At 37.5% G+C, this 22,324-nt stretch overlaps 1 protein-coding gene across 1 annotated transcript in view; it reads left to right on the top strand.

The window, feature by feature from the left end:
* The first annotated feature begins 218 nt into the window (after window positions 1–218).
* The window catches only part of Neil3 (nei like DNA glycosylase 3), a 48,298-nt gene continuing 26,192 nt past the window's right edge, over window positions 219–22,324 (top strand). The window contains exons 1-2 of the mRNA XM_051182425.1: window positions 219–395; window positions 16,318–16,442. Of these exons, the coding sequence (XP_051038382.1) occupies window positions 240–395; window positions 16,318–16,442 (281 nt within the window). The 5' untranslated portion in view covers window positions 219–239. The remainder of the gene's footprint in view (window positions 396–16,317; window positions 16,443–22,324) is intronic.

The following is a 22,324-nucleotide window of genomic DNA, read 5'->3' as shown; positions in this document are numbered from 1 at the left end:
GTGAGCCTCAGCGAGAGGGACGCTGCTGTCTGCAACTTTCCGGGGCGGGGTTAGCACCCCTGAGCGGGAAATTGACGCAAATGGGCGGGGCTTGTTTGTTGATGGGCGTGGCCAAGGGCCCAGGCAGGCGAGACGCGCGGGAGATTTGAACTTTGATTCTGCTGGGTCTGTGATCCAGGAAGTTCTGCTTCCTGGTTGTTTTTCAGTTTGGCCTCAGGAGCTCAGGGCGGGCTGCAGAGATGGTGGAAGGGCCAGGCTGTACTTTGAATGGAGAGAAGATTCGGGCGCGAGTGCGGCCAGGCCAAGCAGTGACCGGCGTGTGGGGACCAGCTCTGCAGAGCCTGGTGGGCCCTGCGATGTTCCCTGCAGCCTTTCTGACTGTGGTCTCACCCCAGGTGAGTCCGTCCTGCAGCGGGAAGTGGAGTGAGAGCAGAAACAGCCTGTTTCTGGGACCCATGGCATCTGCATCTACTCTGGTCCCTGTGCTCTAGGGCAGGTGTTTCCCAATATTTATCATTAAGAAGTGAGTTCTAGCTAGCAGGTGGCTCACAATGCTAGATCCACGGAGGGTATTTTGTTTTTTACAAGTCACTTCTGTATGCCAGTCCTCAAAAGATGTTTCCTGACATTTGCCATCTACTTTCACCGACAATGCCATCAGATTTGTGCAACGTCCGGTGTTTTTCTTCACATTGTAAGACTGACCTCTTAACGGAAAGTTCTAGCCCTTCGCTTTCCTAAAAGTCTGCAGTTGATAAGTAATATATAAATCTAAAATTGCAGATGGAAAATTTAGCACTAAATACCCACTCAGCTGAATATTGCCATCTAATGAAGGGGCAGTAAAACCAAGTTCTGGCTTCCTTAAGTGAATTTATTTCTTTTTAAAAGTAAATTGTAGCACAGCTTCTTGCCACTCAGGCGTACATTGCAGATGGCTAGATAGTCATTTGGTAAGAACTTATAACTGTACTAAAAATATTCTGATTAAACTATCATGCTTTTAAAGCCTTTTAGATATGTGGTTGATTGTGTTTCGTGGATACATGCAATATTGTGTTGTACACTTAAATTTCTCTTGCAAAGCTTTCTCATTACCTTTGGTCTAGGAAAGAAGTTTTCTGTTATGAAATTAGCATATGTTCCCAACTTGAAAGACAACAGGAAAATGTGTTTTCAAGCTGAAAAGAAAAAAAAAAAATGTTTTGGATCTGTTAACAGTTGCGTTTCTATTTATTTTGACTTCATATGTCAGCAAGTGCTCTGTACTTTTTTTAAATTAGCATGTTTCTCAAAATTATTTCAGAGTACTTTAGAGATCTGTGTTAATGGTTTCTCTAGAGCATTAATGTTAAGATCACTCATTCAGCAAAAATTTTGAATACTCTTAAAATACCAAAGTAAAGGGAAGTGGCAGTAAGTTTCTTTTTATACTGTAGTTGGGAAAATGTATAGCCATTCAATAAATGACAACATAAAAGGTTACAGATGAGAGTCGCTATGTGGTTCTCTGATAGGGCACTGGGAGAGAACCAAAAAGTCTCCCTTGGGGAGGTAACATAGCTGATGTATGACGGAACTATGGGAGACAGAGTTCCTGGAATGAAGGTGAGCCAATCAATGTACAGAAAAATAGCACAGAAGGACCTGAAAGAAAATCAGTGTGTGTGTGTGTGTGTGTGTGTGTGTGTGTGTGTGTGTGTGTGTATGTGTGAATTAGGTAAGAAGGTGGTTTGATATTAAAGTTCATAGGCAGATTATAAAGAACTCCATATACCACATGTGGGACTTGGATTTTCTTTTAGTTTAATTTTATTTTTGTGTGTACTTGTTTATGTCTTTGTGTGTGTGTGTGTGTGTGTGTGTGTGTGTGTGTGTGTGTGTGTGTCACAACATATGTTGGGAACACCTGCAGTGTTAGCTCTCTTTCTACCTAGTATGGGTCCCAGGGACCAAAACCAAACTGACATTTTCAACCTAGGTGCCTTTACCTGCTGAGCTATTTCAAATACATCAGGGCCTTTTTCTTTGTCTTCGGCATCTTAAGAAACCTTGAGTTGTAGTAAGATTTATTTACACTTTGGATAGAACCATGTATATTGAAGAAGAAAAAACTGGAAGAAATCTCAAGCTTTGCAGTGATCCAGGTGAGGAGCTTGGACTCTAATACTGATGGTAAGAGATTAAGTTAAGGAAGCCAGTCACTATGTTAGAAGTGAAGATTATAGCACTTAGCAGTGCCCAAGTTATGAACATCTTCATTGATACCATGATTTATATTATTCAATACTAATGTTTTGTTATGTACTCTGTGCATAAACCCCTGTTTCAAGAAACCAAGATTATGCTTTAATCATCTTATTGGTATTTGGGAAAATAGTATTAATCATTTCTTCTAAGTTTATTTTGATTATCTGTGACAAAACACGAAGTACAGTTAGTCCCGAGAAAGAATAAAACCACAGTAAAGATAACTCTGATGCTACAGAAAAGAAATAGGGGGACTCAAGGTGAATTTTTATCACCTGAACACTATAACGTGTAGTAAGGTGTTGGGCCAAGGTTTGATCTGCCTTCAGACTCCAAAAGAAATATTTTTATGTATGTCATAGCAACTCAGTAATAAAAGATTCAGGAATAGAGTAGCTAATGCAATAACACACCATAAGGCTCTATATGTGATAGATATTTCTTATTAACTGAAGAAGTATGACCTTGGGTTTTGGCGGTGTCCTCCATTTACATTTCATTCGCCTCAGTCAATTATCTGCTCTGATAATTCTCTTCATCCTTGTGTTCAGATGGCACCAAAGAGTGCATCTTGATAACCTAATATAAGTGCTTTATTAATGGTTGAGCAATGATTAGAGTCCCTTGGCAACAGTACTCACTAAGCTATATTCCACAAGTAAATAGCCCTGCATTTAAAGCTATTATGGATAATGCCTTAATAGAAAGAAGAACTAACTATTGGACTAGAGCCCTGTGATTAGGATGAAGGATGTGTTTCTATTGACATTGAATTGAGAATCAATATAGAACTGATAATGTTGTGGCTTTTGCTAAAATTCTAAATACTCTCTTGTGGCTTCATTTTCTAGGCCTTTGATCTAAAAAAGCATAATAATAACATTTGTAAATATCACCAGTCTTTTGGATCTGAGAGGGATGTTGGATCTATACTAAATTTTATTAAAATATGGACCATTGTCACAAACTTCTGGCAAGATCATTATTGTAATAGATGATCCCAGGCTTCTTAGGCATATATTCCAAAGAGCCAAAGCTATTTAATGTTTCTGCTGCTGCCTTGAAATGATTAGTTTTTCTCAAAGCAGCATTTAAAAATAACTACGTACTGTATTCTTTACAGTACAATAAATACGCAAAAAATAACAAAGGAGAGCTAAAGAAATATTAAGTGGCCATTTAAAATAAAAGATTTGAACTTCAGATAATTATTCCAAAAATCAAACAAAATGTCTTCCCTCAGGAGCTATGCCAGAAGGAACCACTTAATACATTTATCGTCTAGCATTTCTCTTTGTTCTAGTTTAAAGTCCATAGAAAACCACTAATTCCCTCCACTGCTCTGTGACAACCATCTTCCTTATTTTGAAGAACGCTTGCTGTATAAAATCTTGGCATCTTCCAGTCATCCACATGTTCTATTACTTTTCTAAGTTGTGGCCCATTGTCTTGTCAGTTTAAAATCAAACAACCGTTTAAGCACATTGCATCAAACTCTGCAGGAGCTTGTGGGACCTTATGTTAAGAAACAATATCAGAATATAAATGAACATGTTTGGCTAATGAGCTTTGAAGAGTCAATCCTCCAATTATAATTGTTGGATGGATATGGTATTTTAGTGAATTCAGTGTAATCTGCATGTGTTTTTAATCCCCTTTCCCCAAAATGAAACAGTATATTCATAAACATTCATTGATTTGAAACATGCACTGATTATTGTGATATTTCCTTAAGATTTCATACATGTACTTAAAATGTTACCTATGTTTAGTCATTTGTATTACTTTAGAGCATCATGAACAGGCTATGCAATTAAATATGAGTTGAATGGATGGAGAAAAATCGAACTTTGAATAATGTAAATGACTAAGTATTTTTAAAGAGTCTGTCTGAAGTCTGTGATTATGACTTTGTGACCCTTTAGTTGTCTGTGTTATTTGGAGACATGCATTGCTACATCAAAGTACCAAAGCCCCAAAGTAAAAATCTCACTGCGGTCAAAGTAGAAAAAAATAGATGTTTTTCTTGCCTTTTATTTGAAAGGATGAGCTAACTAAATACGCAAAAGGGTTTCCTGTATATTTTATAGGACATGCATCTTATACTTCTTGTCTTTTAAGTAGACACTGATAATGAATTCTCCAAAGACTCAAGGTCATTATAATACAGCATTATTGCACAGTCTCAAGAAAGGAAGGGCAATGAAGTAAATTCTATATTTCTACAAATGATGGTGGTAATTTGTCTATGGTTGTTGTAGTTTTGACCCAGCATTGTTTCATATGCTGGAAAGAACATCTGGTCATTACTTTTGTTACATCCTCTTCTGGAGATGTTTGTCCTCACACCTTACTTAAGTTGATGGAGGGTAAGTTAGAGGACCTAAAATTTCTCAGCTTAGTAGTTCCAATATAAACATTTTTATGATTGTTCCTCTTTTTCTTGGAGCACAGCTATCTCAGCAGACCCACTTATGTTAGAATACCCTTTTTTATGAAGAGTGTTTCCCTTGATATCATTAGGTGAGGTACAGTGTATTTAGCTTTTGCAAAAGTTCTCAAGGGTGTAGAACACATTTCCTGTATGGTGCTAAGACATTATTTTTAATCTTAGGAATCATTTTGAAATTAGGGTTTTTGAGGGTTTAGATTGATAGATAAGTGACCTATAATTTTAAAAAGTGTATTACTGAGACTATGAAAATGAATAGGACATTTTCTATGGTAACAATATACAACTGAATGAGAGTCAAAACATTTGTCTAGGAAAGTCTTATTTTTCTCTGAGAAGTTCATCTTCCTGGTTCACCCACAGATAGGGAAGATAAATGGTAATCAGCACAATAAATCATGAGCTGTCTCTGAAAATATATGTTGTTTTGAAGATTTCATATTATTAAGCCACTTGAAAATGGGAAGGTGAACCCTACTCAATCATACTTAAAATTGTGGCCAAGGAGATTTTCATCTCTATTTCAGACAAAGAAAGAAAAGGTTCAAATGTTCAAATAACACAGTAACAGGATTATAAGGGTCAACATGAGAAAGTCAAATATGTACTCAGCAATTGTATATAGTTATAAAAAAGATAATAGCCTTCTGGAAATTAATTTCTGAATTTGTCTGGACAGTAGAAGCTTATAGGAAGAGGTGATAACCTTAGATTCCATGGCAGGGCAATTGAATATCTTGTAAATATCTTTGGTTTATTGCAAAAGTCTTGCCCAGTCTGTACACAGAAACTCACAAAATGTGATGGTGGAGAGGAAGCAGGAAACATATATAAAGAGACTTGTGAGAGATAGTCCAGTGTACTGGAAGTTTTTATTTTGCTCAAGTGTTGTATATAGTTGGTTATTTAGAAGTGACATGTCTTGGGAATCAATTGTCATGGGCAAAGCACCTGCATAATGGATAACACAAACTTAAGAATGGTATTTATATGTTATTTTCCTTCAAAAATAATATATCTGGGTATGCCTTGTAAAGTGCATTTGAATACAAAATGGACCTGTCAGGAAGATAGAGACACAGCAGAATGGGTTCTTTGGGCCTCATTGCTGAACATGAATCAATCTGATTGGAAAAGGTCGCATAGAGTCTAAGGTTCTCTTTACTAATGGTAATTGTAAAAAGGGCATGGTAGTGGAGACAGTAGTCCTATATTTTAAACCATTCCTAGTTCTTAGGAGGGAAGGGACAGAGGGTCTGTTTAATTCCATGATTGTTACAAATATCCCCAGATATAATAGAAAGCCCTTGGGGATAGTAGCTAAGCAAAGTCATTGACCCCAGGGAACTAACATAGATAGGGGAGAAATACAAGTCACAGATAATAATTCAGTGTAATAAGTACCATGACAGTGTACCATAGTAGACACATAATCTGCTAAGTGTGGCCACCAGCAAAAAGCCTCACTACGATTCAGCTCCCCAGGTAGGCAACAGGGAAATATGAGAGCTAGAGAGGTTCATAAACTATATGTACGTATGTATGTATGTATGTATATATGTATACATACATGTATACATACATATATATATATATGGAAAAATTATTTATGTCAAAATTTCCCTTTAATTCCTAAATACCTCATTAGGTAAAAGAAAAAAAGCCAATTCTTCAAAACATACTCAAGCTAAAGTCACACAGCATCTGTGGCCAGATAACTTTCTTCCGTGCTGAAGTCATTTGATAGCTTCAGGTCATCATTTTCCCATAAATAAATATTTTTCCCATCTCTGTTCATTGCTCTGCCTGCCTTTCTGTTACCACCTACATTATATTTTTGACATTCATTTGGGCCATAAACATTTTTTCAACATGGTAGAACCTTTAATTTCATAACTGTTTTCAATTTTTCTCGGATGTCATAATGTATATTGTTTTTCTCTATGAAGGTTAGGCTAAAATACCAGTGGAGCCAGTGAGATGTGTATTACACCTTTAAGAGTGTTGTTTGAGGCTTTCTGAGGCTCTCTCAGCCACAACAACATATTTCACTTTTCACTGACAGCTGTGTGAAGATATATAATGGTCTCATGCATTTTAAGTATATTGGCCTTTATATTTTTGGATTCCTCCTCCTAGGCACAACAGAATTGATTTGCAAGGGCATATGGACTCCTACGAGTTGTTAATAAGTAAGTGGTCCAGGACTCATAAAGATTTGAAGGACAATCCATGAAGACTTTGTTTTGTAATACTAAAAGGATAAAATTTTCACACTTAGATCCTTCTACAATTTCTGTTAGTTAACAGTGAATATACTAATGGATGGTCTAAGACAGCCCTGCCTTGAGTGATTACACCAAGTGTATGTTTATATGTATGTGTAGGGGTATATAGGGAAGCAAAAATTTGTTGAAATCAACCCCGGAGTGTGGTGCTTTACATGCCCTTCATAGACTTTACATGGAACCATATTCTCCACTTTGTATGTTCTGTATAGTCAGTTAGTATGTGGTTAGAAATTACCTGACAAAAATCTAGAATGGTTATCAGTGTGGTGAAGATGATTGGATCTCTCCCTCACAGGTATCATTGTAGCCATGGGTATTTTAATATTAGGGCCAAAAGTCCAGACTTATATTTTCTATTTTCTTTTCTGTATGGTGCTTCTGAGATATATGACTGAATATAGTCATTTAGCATTAAAAGGTACCAAAACTTAGATATGAATTTAATATAAATATTTTGATTCTCCAAGTACAGCAATATACATTGCTGCTGTATTCAACTTCAGTGTTCTGGTAGGGGAACAGTTGTCATTATAGGGTATAAAATATCTGTCAGATATTGGCCAGGTTTTCAGAATCTGTAAGATTAGAAAAAACTCAGGAGAGTTATATGTGGCTAAGTACAGATAAACTAAACTAGATAAACAACTAAGAGCATTTTCTTTCAGTGAGATTAGGATTATTACTTAATGAGATTTAGTTGGGATGACTAGGTGTGCCTTTTGTGCTATCCAGTGAGATTTCAAGACCATCTCTTTTCATAGATGTCTTTGGGCAGATTTCAAACGAGAGGCTGGAACTGGTGATACCATTTGTCTGAGGACATTGACTTCAACCTAAGAATGATGATGATGGACTGATGTTATCACATGCTACACATAATCTTTTGAGGGTCAGGATGCCTGGGGCCTCTTAGTTGGTGATCTTGTTTCCTCGTTTACTCAGAAAACTTAATTAATCAGTAGATAAATAGCATGGCCTGACTCCATACTGACACCCTCTTATACCTGTATCTGCCCTCCATCCTGATACTAAATTGTGTGTCTCCATCAAGACCAACACACTGCGTGTGACCTTGAGCTTCCACTTCTTGCTCACTAAAGATGGTGCTGCAGGGGCTCTGTTGGGTGATCACTTTCCACTGCTGAATCTTTCCTGTCAGTGTGCCCACATGAATCATCTCAAAACGAACAAAAATGTACTGATCTCTGATTCCTCTTACTTGTGTGTGTTCTGTACACTGTGATTTCACCCAGCCTCCCCGCAGTAACTCCTGCTTTCTAATATCTCAGATTGGGTGCTCTAATCAGATGTTTGTCATGCTCCCATCTCTAAATCGCTTCCTGTGAATTTACTCCTGTGTGGCTGAGTTTGAGGTCCAGTCTCGGACTTTGTCTTACTTGGTTTGTCCACAGCCATTGACATGGCCTCTTCTTGAAATGTTTCCCATGTTCTCCTGGGATGCCAAACTTACAGGTTTTTGCTATTGCCTTGCTAGCTGTCTTCCTGCTCTCTTCTGTGGCTTGTGCTATTTTCCCTAACATCATAGCTCTGTCTTCCCCACATCAGCTTAACTCGGGAGTACTCTAGACCTTTGTTGTGCCTGTTGCATTTATCTGAACATAGTCCCACCTATCCCATCTAACATCACTATTTTAGACAGTGTGTCTGGAGAACACTAAACAAAATTTCTATCTTCAAGGCCCAATATCTCCTTAAATCCTGGAATCTACATTTGATGTTTTCCAAACAGACACTTCAACTTTTTGTTGTTGTTGCCTTGGCTGTCCTCTAGCTCAGTAGACCAGGCTGGCCTTTAACTCACAGAAATCCGCTTGGCTCTGCCTCCTGACTGCTGAGGTTAAAGGCATGCATCATCACTGCCTGTCATCAGACACTTCAACCTATTGTGTCTAAAATTGAACCCACATTTCCATCCTATGTTTTCCTCAGGTCTCTCTGTGACTTCTCTCTTAGTATTCAGTCCCCAAAATAATCATCTTAGTGCTCTCTCTGTCTCTCCTATTCCTCATTCAGTTCATCTGCACATACTTTGTTTAACTTGTAAAACGCGCTAAAAAGATTGGCCATTTTCAATATACTATATCCCACTGCTCCAGATCTGTGTTTCTTAGCTGGATCTTTTCAGTTGTCTCATAAGTTATATCCAGGCTTCTCCTCCTTCAGTAAAAATTCTGTCCAGCAGCCACTAAGTATACTAATTAGATCATATTTTTGTTCCACTCCATTAAGGAGAAAGGGCCACTCCTCAAATTGGATCTTAGGCCATACAATCTGCTTCCTTTTATATTTCTGATCTCACTTACCTTTTCCCACTAGTTCTCTGTTCAGTGGCCACCCTGGCCTGTGACACACAAAATAAGGCATTGAACTCTTATTCCTCAATCCCTCACCTCATTTAAAACTTGGTCAAATGCCAATTTCCTGTTGAGTTTATTTAAAACTGCAACTGGCTTCATTCTCCTGGCAACCTTGCTCTCCTCATCTCTTATTTCTCTTTTAAATATCCTAAGAAACTGTTCTCATATTCCTCTCCCTACCAGAGTATGAACTCATTTGTTTTACTTATTTCTACCTGCCCACCTTCTAGAACACAGTCTGAAATATACAAGGCAGTCAATAAACTTTTCTGAAATGAACTAATCCAATTAAACAGTCATGAATTAGCCCATTTCTAATGGAAAGAGTTGTCTTTGTAGATGTCATGTGCCACTTTGGTTGTCAGAGAGCGTCAGTTGTAGACAAAGCTAATGACATGAACTGTCAGAACTGTTGGCTTCTACAGTTTTTACGTAAATGATGTAAGTTCTTGTCAAAGCTGCTACTGTAGCAATTTGAGGAGACTTCATATGAGACAATTAGGACTCATTTACTATTTTATTCGATGTTGTGACAGCATCCCGAATTTTTGCCAAGAGCCATGAGAAAGCATGTTGAAGTCAGAACTTGGTCAAAGAAAGAAAAAAAGTCTGGGAAGGGAGGAAGTGGGTAGTAAGAACCATCTAATTATGTGAGTTATGTAGGGAAGGACGTGGTATAGGACCCTAAGGTAAAAACAGTAATGTAGCAGCTAACAAAAGCATATGTAATTGGGTAGATGTTAAATTTGGTATTTAACTTGTAAAAACTGGGCCAAATGAGCTCAAAGCACAAGTAGCTATTTCCCTTTGAACCAAGAACTTGGGAAACATGCTAGGCCTGAGTGTGTGTGTGCGTGTGTGTGTGTGCGTGTGTGTGTGTGTGTGTGTGTGTGTGTGTGTTTGGTGTTAAATGGGCAATGATTCATCACTGACACTCTGCATTAGAGCATTTCAGAGAGTATGTATGGTTAAAAGCAGATACTAATGAAAAATTTATAGGGCTCAATAAGAGAGAGTTGACATTGGAATGGCGAAGAAAAAAATTCTGAGACGGTGATTTATAAGTGAAAATTTAAAATGACAGTAAGACTTTAAACCTGGGTTCCCAAAATGTGACCCAATATGTACATAGACAAAAGTTATTCCTAAAAGATGTATGTCTGTTCTGTATTTCATCATCTTGAAAGTATCCTGGCTAGTTTAAAGAACTTTGTACATACTAATTGGTTGCTATGGAAACCTACCTTGAAATCTGCTGTTGTAGTCTGTACTTGGCTTGAAGTGTGTATAATTGGCTTAGAGACTCCAAGAGACAAAAAAGCAAGACTCTTGCTGTTAGTCAATTCAGGACAGTCACATACTGGTTTACAAAACCAGAGAAGCCTGCCTTGCTAGTTCTTGATAATCATACATACGTCTTTGAGTTGATTTGTGAAAGAGGACAGAATTCAGACACGTAAGTTTTAAGTGCATGGTGATACCTGGTCCGTAGTAACTCTGATGCTAGAATCTCTCAGGTTTTTCCCGTGTTTTGTGCAGAACTGAAAGGCTTTTACTTTTAACCATTATTTGTATGTGTTTATTAATTAGTCTGAGCCTGTAACTAATTCCCCAGTAGTTACCACTAAGCCATTTATGGTCGCACACACCTTTAATACCAGCACTTGGGAGGATGAGACAGGAAGATTCCTGGAAGTTTGAGGCCAGCCTGGTTTACGTGGTGAGTTCTAGGATAGCCATGGCTACATAATGAGACCCAATCTCAAAGGACCAAAGGAAATAAGAAAAAGAAAGGGTAAAGGAAACAGAAAGACATTAACCCTTTAAAGTTCCCTTAACTGTAGGCATTTGAAAATAAGTACAGGCAATATCTACTGCAACCTTGAACAGTAGAAGAATGGCTATTTTTGGCCTACATACATATTTGCTTGTTTATTCTCAGAAATAAACATTACAGTTTCTGTTTTTAAAAACAAAGACCAATTTAATAATAAAAAAGAATAGAAACATTAGGATTAAGCATTTAAAATAACACATACTCATGAACCAAAAGTTTGAAAGTGGTGGGAGAATAGTACTTCACCTGAAATTGAAGACAAGTTGAGACTTATTTTTTTCCGGAATCTTCTGGGCCATCTCTGGCCCTTTGAAGAAGAAAGAAAAGAAGTCAGAGATAAATGACAGATTATCCAAGATTAAGAGTTAATGTGTACTGTGTAGCTTGCAGTGTATGTCTCTCTCTCTCTTTCTCTCTTCCTATCTCTCTCTCTCTTTCTCTCTTCCTCTCTCTCTCTCTCTCTCTCTGTCTGTCTCTGTGTGTGTGTGTGTGTAATTGTGTTTTGGGGAAGAAGGCTAAAGCAATACCTCAGCTTTAGAGTATTTGGTGTAGAATCATGTGAACCAGAGCACAGATTGCAGCATCTACCTACCACACTGAGCATCCCTGTCAAGTGCCTGTAACCCAGCCCTGAGGGGTGAAGACAGGACACTCGCTGGGTTTGACTGGATTTCTGCCTACCTGAGAAAACAGACCTTGGTTCAGGGAAAGACCCTGTCTCAAAGGAGAAAAACAGTGAAGAAAGGGATACTCGTGGACTTCTTCTGACCCCAGTAGGTGTGCATGCAATCCTGAAACACACGAGTCTAAGTTCATATAGATGGACATGAATAAAATACTTTAAATTATTTTGTATAGATTGGGGTTGAAGAGCAGGCCTCACAGTGAAGAACATTTGCAGCTCTTACAAGGACCTGTGTTGGTTCCCAGTATCCACTCCAGGCGCCTCATAAATCCTTGAAATTCTAGCTCCAAGGGATCAACAACCTGCTCTATCCTTGATGTGCATCTCTGTATACACACTAATACACACTAAAAGTAATTGTGAAAATCTTAAAACTGTGTAGTTATTATCTGTGCCCCTTTTACCTTTTATAATGATGCATTTATTATTACTTTATATGCATGAGTGTCTTACCTGTATTATGCATGTGCACCACATGTGTGCCTGGTGCTTGTAGAACCCAGAAAAAAAGCATGGGGTCCTCTAGAATTGGAGTTAGTTATGAGTTCTTGGTAGGTGCCAGGAACCAAACTCAGTCCTCTAAAATCGCAGCTAGTCCTCTTACCCTTTCAACTTTCTTTCCATCCTTATTAAATATGTTGAATGTTGAATGTTTATTAAATGATGCCTGTGAAGCATATCTAAATGATACAGCATGATATAAGGAACACTGGCATATATACTGCCCAGATTACGATAACAAACATTATCAGTATCTAAACCAAATCCCATTCCTTCCCTTCCTCCATGAAAGAACCTGTATTTCATATTTATGTTTTGCATTAGTTTATGTTTGCAACCACATGAATTGGAATTCTAACTATATTGTTCAGTTTGGAAGGCTGATGGGAAAATAAGTTTCCTTTTTCTTGGTTTAACATTAGGTTTGAGTGAGGTAGATCTTGGATTAGATTCCCTACTCTGGACACTAGACTTTAATTCTCATCTTGCACAGACCATGGAAAGGGAGGTCTCATTTCTCAGCTCTCCTAGGTGCCCTTGGCCTGCAGCCTAGCTCAGGGCTTTGCTGGCTCTCTCCAACGTTGAGTGAGGATTTTTGACTTAACTATACTTGCCTAATATTTCACTAGTACAGTTAAAATCTTTGTTTTCAAATTTCATTTATTTATTTTAGCAGTCCTGTAAGAAGTAAGGTTTTTCTGCCCGCCGCCTGGTCTTGTCCTGCCGCCGGGCCGCCAGCCCCAAAAAGCACACAGAGACTCTATATTAGATACAATTCTGTTGGCCAGGTACTAGTTTCTTATCGGCTAGCTCTGTCTTAAGTATTAACCCATTTCTATGTATTTCCACGTGGTCTTACCAGCAAGAGGCGGCTGGCGGTTCTATTCTCTCCAGATTCTCCATCTTGACCCCTCTTTACTCATTCCTCTTTCCTCCTTGTCTCCTAGTCCCTCCTATCTTCCTTTCCTATTGGCCAACAGTGCTTTATTCATTAACCAGTATGAGAAACATATACAGAATGACATCTCCCATCATCTCCTCTTTTCTGTCTAAATAAAAAGAAGGGTTTTAACCTTAACATAGCAAAATATATCACACAACAGTTATCAAATAAGAATCAGTTAACAATATTTAGTCCATTAACATTTAGCAAGATTTAAGAAAATATTCCATCATCTATCCTATCTTTGTGTCTAAAGTCTAAGTAACTTATCTTTAATACTAAGGATACTAACCTTAACTATCTGTCTTCAACTCCCTCAAAGACCACAGAAGGATAGTATATAAACTCTAGAAATGACAGAGACAACTCACTGCCTGGTCACCTGAAGTTCTTATGTAAAGTTCCATCTTCAGCCTATAGGCCATAGTGTCTCTAGCAGATTCTTCAGCAAAGCAGGAAACGTTAAACTGTCTTCTTGTATTGGCAGTTTGTCAGTCACTTTTCTCTGTGTCCTGCAGGAACGCTGTAGCAATGTCCATCTTGAATTAGCAGTCACTTTTCTATGGGTCCTGCATGTCCAGTTTATACAGCATAAAGTCAAACACTTCAAACAAGAGCAGTATCTTGTCCAAATAGCTAGTCTTGCCATATTGGAAGCAAACTCCATAACGAGTTTCTTCAATGTCCATCTTCCTTTCTGACGCAGGTGGTGTTGCCAGGAACAATTATGTCTCATTGCCAAGAAAAACCCTAAACCATTTTAAATGCCATATTCTATAGGTCTTTGAAAGGTATGAAGAATGCCTATCCATCTCAAATACATGTCTGTATATCTAGAAATCTTAACTAACTTAACTATAATATCTGACTATCATAGGTACTATCTATAATCTGTGTTGAATTGTGCATTACATTTCTAAATGAGCAATATAAAAACAATACCTAAACAAAAGGAGAAATATACATATCACAAAATTGGCCTTAAATTGTATCAATAAATGCAAATCCATTCTAAAACAAAGTATTCATATCTATACCATAATCCCCTTCTTACCTTTAAAAAGATATTGGTTATGGTCATTAACCATTTATAACCAAGTCCATTTAAATGAAAACAAACATTTATAAACACTATTTGGGAATTTGGGCGTTGTTCTTTCCAAACTACTTCCTGCTGGTAAGGGGTGCTGTCATGGGGGATTCTAAGAAGATGCAGAAATCCTGGCTGTAGTCTGCAAGGCTGCTTTGTCCAGCTGTTTTGAATGTAGGATCACCTGGTACTCTGTTTCAGGTGCTCTGGCTTGACCAAACCACATTAGTCTGGAAGGAATCCACAGCTTTTCATTTTCTGTGGAAACAAAAATAGAAATCCTTTTTCCCAGTAACTTGTCCTTGAATTTAAATTTTGGAATCAAAGCATTTTTAAAATATATAAATTGAATTAATCCAGCAGCATTTCCTTTAACAGTTGTTGTTTCCTCAGCAGTCAAACAATACAAAGACAATATAATACCGTACAGTTTACAAATTCTCTCTGAGCTCTCCATTTTTAAGTGACTTTATTATTACTCTCTTTCTTCTATTTTTTTTTTTTTCCTTTTTCGAAACAGAATATCTCTGTGTAACTTTTATCTGTCCTGCATTTACTCTGCAAACCAGGTTTACTTTGCAAATCACAGTGATTTGCTTGCCTCTTGTCTTAGGAGTGCTGGGATTAAAGGCGTGTGCTACCACACCCAGCTGTTCTCTGTCTTTTTAAAACCAATTTTTAATTCTCTCCCAAGCCTACATGTTTTTTTAAAACACACTGTAAACCTTTAGAGATTTACTTAATGTGTATCTGTGTTTACTGTGAATCTTTATCTTTTTTTTAGCCATGAGTCTTTATCTGTTAAACAACAATATTACTAAAATGAAAGTCATAGCTGTGTTAGCCACACCAAAGATGGCGGCAGGTACTTTTCCTGCCAGCAATGAAAGCTGTGGTCACTGCCCTGGTCAACGCTGCCATCCAGCCGCATGCTGCCGGCTAGGAGATGTGGTCACTGCCATCGCCATCTCTCATACACACCAGTAAATTGTTAGCAGTGCTTCTTAAAGCCATGCAGTTTTTTGCCGCTTATGCTGAGTCAGGAAACCTCTCTTAAAGGAGCCGTGCAATCTGCTTGTCTCTCGCAAGTCAGAGTCCAACTGAGAAAAATGCTGTTACCAAGAAACCTTGCTTGTCTCTGTTCTTTTGTTTCTAAAACACTTTTTTAAGCTTTTGTTAAATTTTAAGTGGAAGTTCTTATTAGCCATGTGGGCGCCATTTGTAAAGAGTATGGTTTTTCTGCCCACCGCCTGGTCTTGAATTTCTCAGCTCTCCTAGGTGCCCTTGGGCTGCAGCCTAGCTCAGGGCTTTGCTGGTTCTCTCCAACGTTGAGTGAGGATTTTTGACTTAACTATACTTGCCTAATATTTCACTAGTATAGTTAAAATCTTTGTTTTCAAATTTCATTTATTTATTTTAGCAGTCCAATCTGAATATCCCTTCTAAGACCTTAACTATATATATAATTCTGGAAGTAGAAAGCTTTATTTGTTAGTTTCAACAACATTTTCATAACTTTCCATAATTTCATGTACGTGCATGAAACACATATGTGCATACATATACACACACACACACACACACACACATATACACACACTATTGTTTTTGGAAAAGGTCATCTTCATTATTTACAGTGACTTTTATTTTTCAATTAAAAGCATTGGCTGTTTGCTTTTCCAGTCATTGCATAATAATTGAATATATATATATATATATATATATATATATATATATATATATATGATTCCATTATTTGACATCTTAGAGTTCACTTTTCTTTTAGGAATGAACTTGGTTGTAGAATAATAGGAATGAATTTAATAATTGCATTATAATTGTGTTTAAAGGTTTCATGTGTGTGTTACATATGTATGTATTTCCTTCTAGGCTGCTACCATGAATACTAAGAATCCTGACTGCAAATTCTTGAGACTGTTTAATGGATATGTTTACAGTGGTGTGGAAACCTTGGGGAAGGAGCTGTTCATGTACTTTGGCCCAATAGCTTTACGGTAAGACAAACCTGTACACTACATCATGATGTTCTATGTTTAAATGTATGTGGGAGCCTGCAGCTTGCCAGGTTTTGCGTTTAATTATGTAGAAAGTGTTCAAGTGTTCCAGATTTAGGAGAGCTCCAATATGAGAGGATTCTCTCATGGAAAGAAATAAGTACAAGAATACCTTGTGTTGTCCTCATTACTTGGAGTCCATTCAGTTTGTCTTTCTTAGGAAGAAATCATTGATAGGCTAACTGCTAACTGGGCTTCTCTTATGCATCAGAGCCTTGCTCTGTTTTGATTTTCAATGAATATTAATTACTTTTGCTACCATGATTTATTTTGCATTCGTGGAAGACTCTAGTTTGGTTTAAGTGTATTACTAGATTTTTTTTCCTGTCTCCTTTCTTTGTCTGAAGCTGTGAATCAAATTTGGGAACTCAATTCGTAATCCCACAGACATGCTATAGTTCTTGTGGGAATATATGGATAATATATTAGCAAAGAAGGACAAGCCATGTGGTGTGTGTGTGTGTGTGTGTGTGTGTGTGTGTGTGTGTGTGTGTGTGTGTGGCCTTAATTGACTTGAAAACAATTAGATTTGCATGACCACCTATCTACTTGCAGGCAAAAGCCAGGTCTATGAGATGATATGTCTGTCAAATCATAGTGTGGTTTTAGAGGTTAACCTCAGGCTTAAAAAACTGAATATGGGTTTGCTTCCTGGAACCTATTTACTTATTTATTTATATATTTTCACCACCCCCTCCTCCCATCCCCCCCCACCCCAATTCCACATGTAGGGCAATGCCATCCAGGTGGGGTATGTAGATCTGTCAAATCATTTGAAGTAGAGACTAGGACTTCTGTCTCTAGGTTAAGGCAGTATCCCTCCATGGGGGATGTGTCTGCAAGGTCCTTTTGTGCACCAGGAATACATCATGGTTCCACTGTCTGAGATCCCTTAGTCCTTCTAGCTGAGACCCATATTCAGGAGTTCTGAGTCAGTCCCATGCTGGATTCCCAGCTATCAGTCTGGGGGCCCGTTAGCTCTTCCTTGTTCAGGTCAGCTGTCTCTATGTGTTTCTGCAATCTGCTCTTGTCCTCTCCCTCTGCATCTGGATTCTAGTTTGACTCAGTGTTTAGTTATGGGAGTTTGCTTCTGTTTCCAACAGGTACTAGATGAGAGCTCCATGATGGTGGATAAGTTAGTTGTTGATCTCACTATCAGGCAAGGGCATTTATGGTAGCCATTCACGTTTTATTTATTTATTTATTTATTTATTTATTTATTTATTTATTCTTTTTTCATGGAACCTTTTTATTTATCTGTTTGTATATTTGTTTGTTTTTGTGTTCCTTTAAAACATTGACCAGCTATCACCTGAAAAGGAAAAGAGCTGTTCCTAGATCCCATGCCTCTGTCTGAAGGTGACTAACACTCAGCGAGGTGACATGTCTCTCTGATTATTATTTATTGTGTCTCTTCTACTGCATATTTAGAGTACTTCAGGTTCCTGTAATTGCTTCCCCTGTGAGGTGTTCTCTTAGTTGTCAGCATCTTCTATCCTTGAGCAAAGTTGTCACATCATGGCTTTCCTTAGTCTGGAATTGATAACATCAGCATATGTCTGCTGGTTCATACACTAATGATATATTGCCAGTTACATTATTACTTCAGTAGATTGATGTGATTGAAGAAAAACACTTAGATTGGACAGAGTCACACACAAAGAAATCCATGCATGATAGTCACGAACATTGATATGTTATTGATTCTTGGTGTTAGATGTAGATTTATTTCGGTAGGATGATAGGGAGGCTTTTATCGAATGTTCCCCACCAGACTGATAAAGAGGGAATCATTTCTCTTTGAAGAGCTGTCAGTAAGTGTTCCATGAAGTTCTAAACAAGGGCAATCACATCTTCAAGCTATGTGAGCGAGGTTCTTCCCTGGAGAGTACCTCTCTCAGTATATGGGTGGGAAAAGAATTCAACGGCTTACTTACTTTGAATTTCCTGCGGCCCTAATGACTATTCTATGTAACAATTCAAGGTCACTGGCAGATGTTGGAATATGAACTGAGTGATCAAAAATCAGCTGCATCCCATTTGACAATATGACTTTAATTTTTAAAAAATGCACCCCTGACCTATGCTTCTTAGGGAATAAATGACTCCATCAAAGAGAGATGATGTTTGTGTGAAATTGCAAGTCTGTGCACTATAGATAGAAATGTAGTCTTCATTTTTGACTTGCCTTTTAGCCACAGCCCTTGTCTGTATCTCAGAGAGTATATAGCATATATAGCAAGAATCAAGCTTAGACGATTTCTTTCAGTTTTCCAAATACCAAGGTTGGCATAATCGAATTCGCTTTGAATATTAGTCATAATGCATGTTCAGTCACAGGGAAATTATCAACCTTCAGGGATTCATTTGTTTTTAATTGTGAAATATACTGTAAGAGAATAACTCTGTGGTCCACTCTAGGAGAGTTGGCTGTGCAAAAAGCTCCACTTAAGAAAAATCCAAACTAGAGAATGGAATATTTTTGTTAGTAAATGCTTTATCCAAGGGATCTCAACAATACCATGGAATACTAAACAGTGTTTCACATGAACTTCTTTTATAGGCATGGTTGCACTGTTGTGAGATTAATGTATATATTAACACTCTTCAGCTAAAACAGGGTGAAATAATTTTTGTCTTTATAGTCTGGTACGTGCATATATAAATGGGTGTGCATACCATAGCACACATGTGGGGGTGAGAACAAATTTGTGGAGTCTGTTTTCTTCCCATTTTATGTTCATGCCTGCAAACTCAGGTCACCATGCTTACATGGCAAGGGCCTTTACCCACAGAATTGTCTTGACAGCCCAAATTCTTACTATAAATGAAACACATGTGACTACAAACAAAGAAATATAAAAATGTACAATAATCCCACTAACAAGTCTAATTTGTATTTACTTTAGATGTGTATATGGCCAGCACAGCATGTATATGAATCAATGTATCTATTCATTTACTCAGATCTATACAGCGTAACTTTCACCATCAAAATGGGTATAACTGGTCCAATTTTAAGTACTTGGATCTTTCCAATATCTGATTTATGTGACTGTGACTTGCAATCCTTTTCAGAGACTAGAAACTAAGATTTTATAGGTTTTTCCATTGGAGTTTCAGAACCAGTTTTGTAGTTTAAGTGGTATGAACCTCACATCTGATATACATTAGATAACATAACCATTTCCCTGGTTTGCTAACCTGTCTTCTTGGGATCTATAAACTACTAATAAAGAGTTTTACAGCTTAAGACAGTTTTCATATTCCATCACAAAACATGCAGGATGACCTTAAGTATGATGAGAATTCTAAATTAAACCATATATGTCATAATCATGAATACTTTGTGTTCCCACACATATGGGTGTTTTTCTTACATGTGTGTATGCTTACCATGTGCATGTATGTCTTATGGTGCTGGTAGATGACATTCAAGTTTCCTGGGACGGAAATTGTTGACGATTGTGAGTCACTATATGCTAAGAACTCAACTCAGTTCTTCTTAAAACCTGAGCCATCTCTCCAGTCCTTGGAATTTTACTTCTTTGAAAGATTGTGTGGATGTGTGTGTGTGATGCATGTATATGACTATGGATGTGTCCATGTGTGATTATGTTTTTTCTTCCTCCCTGTTTCTATCCAGTTATCCTGACTGATGCTTTTGTTGTGGCAATTACATTTTCTCTAGTAAATTTCTTTGCAAAGTTTTTGAGAAACAGTTGACCTCATCTGTGTATATTTCTGAGATCACCATGTTCTTTAATGGATCCAGGTATCCATTTTCATCAATAATACAGCTTCTTAAAGTAGTTTTAAAGTAAGTTAAAAATGGTAGATGACTCATCTTGCTTTATGCATTTTTTAAAATGTTTTTATTTGTTCTTTGAGAATTTCTTACAATATATTTTGATTGTATTCTTTCCTTTTCCCAAGCTCCTTCCAGACCTTTCCATTCTTTCTACCCAGGGGAAGACTGGTACTGGCTGTTGGATATACTGGAAATACTTGTCCTTTCCATCATGTTCGCTTTCCTCAATTGATGCAGGGAGGCAAGTTTTTGAAGTTAGAAAACACAGTAACATTAGCTCAACTTCCTTTGCTCTTGCTCACCCAGCATTCCAAGGTGTAAGCAATTCAGCATACATTCAGAAAATAGATCTGTTCTAAATAATACTGTTTGTTGTAGGTGATACTTGTTTGCTTTGGTTCTTTGGTCCTCCAGGGAGCCCTGTGTATATGTTCATGTCTTTCATTGCCCCCTTGTGGTAGGAATAGGAAAGAGAGTTTCAGGGACATACTCCTGCAATTTACACATATGGTGAATTAGATTCAATTTTGAGGGATCCTTGTGTTCTTACCTTACCCTCCACTTTGCTATGATAGATTATACTTTCTGCATCTTGCTAGACAGTCTTTTACTGAGAATGTCTTTGTTTTCATTTGAGATGTTGTCCTAAAGTTTTGTGTTTGTATACTCCTTTCTATTTAATTCTGGCATTAGGATATTGTCTTCCAACAAATTGTTAATTTCTCTGTCCTTTCTGATTTTGGTGTGTGTTTGTAATGAGACACTATTAACTCACTTATTATGTTTGGAGACCTTGGAGGAAAGGAGAAAGCAAAACAGATGATATTAAAAAATATAACAACCAATGTTAATATTGACTGTCAACTTAATAGGATCTAGAATCATCTAGAAGAGAAGACTCTGGGCATAATGGGGAAGGATTATCTAGATTAAATCAGCCTCTAGCCATGCCTGTAAAGGAGTATCTTGATGAAGTTATTTGAAGTATGAAAGCTCAGCTTAAAGAATAGCAGCCTGGGTACTAGGCTACTTAAGAAGGTAGGAATGTAGCTTAGTAGAACACAAATGACTTTCTTCTTCCTTTTCTCAGAGACAATGTGACTAGATTTTTCAAGCCTTGACTGCCTCTGTAAGGATATATATTGCCTCCATAGGGATATATACTGCCTTGATGGGATCGTATTTTGCCTTTATAGAAGTGTATATTGCCTTGATAGGGGTGTATACTGCCTCGATAGGGGTGTATTCTGCATTAATAGGAATATGTGTACACTCTTGAAGTTTGAGTCAAAAGCAACCCTTCTTTCCTTCTTAGATTGCTTGTGTCAGGGTGTCTTGCTACAATAACATAAAAGTTAACAAAGACAGAAGCATTGCACAGAGAGAAAGAGGGTTTAGGATAAGTCAGGTGGTCTAAAACAAATACTTGTAACTTTGAGCCAATGAACAAAAAGATTTTAAAGAAGAATTTTCCTTAGTAAACCCTACATAGTAGAAAGTTCAAAGAGCCTCAAAAACAAATACCCCTTACACGTACCTAGTGGTTGTGCTAAAAGCCAAGAATGAAGAGAAATCCTTGAAACAACTAGATTAAAGGAGACATATGAAGAAACAAAGTTGAAAACTACACTGGGCTTTTCATCAGAAACTCGGCAAGACAGAAGACAGCAGGGAAGCCTCCAAATTGCCAGAACAATAAACCTCTCAGCTGAGAATTCTAAAGTCACCAAAAGTGTGTATTGAAAATGAAGGGCGATAAAGACTTGAAAGGAAACAAATGAACAAAGCTATGAGAACACAGCACAGCAGACACCCAATGTGGAGAGGTCTGTCTGTCTCACGTATGGGATAAATAGCTGTAAAATTTTGGGTTTGTGGGAAGAAAAGTAAACAGGATATATAGCAGTAAATAGATCAGTTGTCTTAAAGTGTGTCTCAATACCTTTCCCCTTTGTTTTAGTTCTATTACTTGAGGTTGAAATTCATTTACAAGTGCAGTTTGTTAATCTGC

This window comes from Phodopus roborovskii, unplaced genomic scaffold, assembly GCF_943737965.1.
Source record: "Phodopus roborovskii unplaced genomic scaffold, PHOROB, whole genome shotgun sequence".
Taxonomy (NCBI): domain Eukaryota; kingdom Metazoa; phylum Chordata; class Mammalia; order Rodentia; family Cricetidae; genus Phodopus; species Phodopus roborovskii.
Note: the sequence above shows the minus strand (reverse complement) of the source record. Positions and strands in the feature narration are given on the sequence as shown.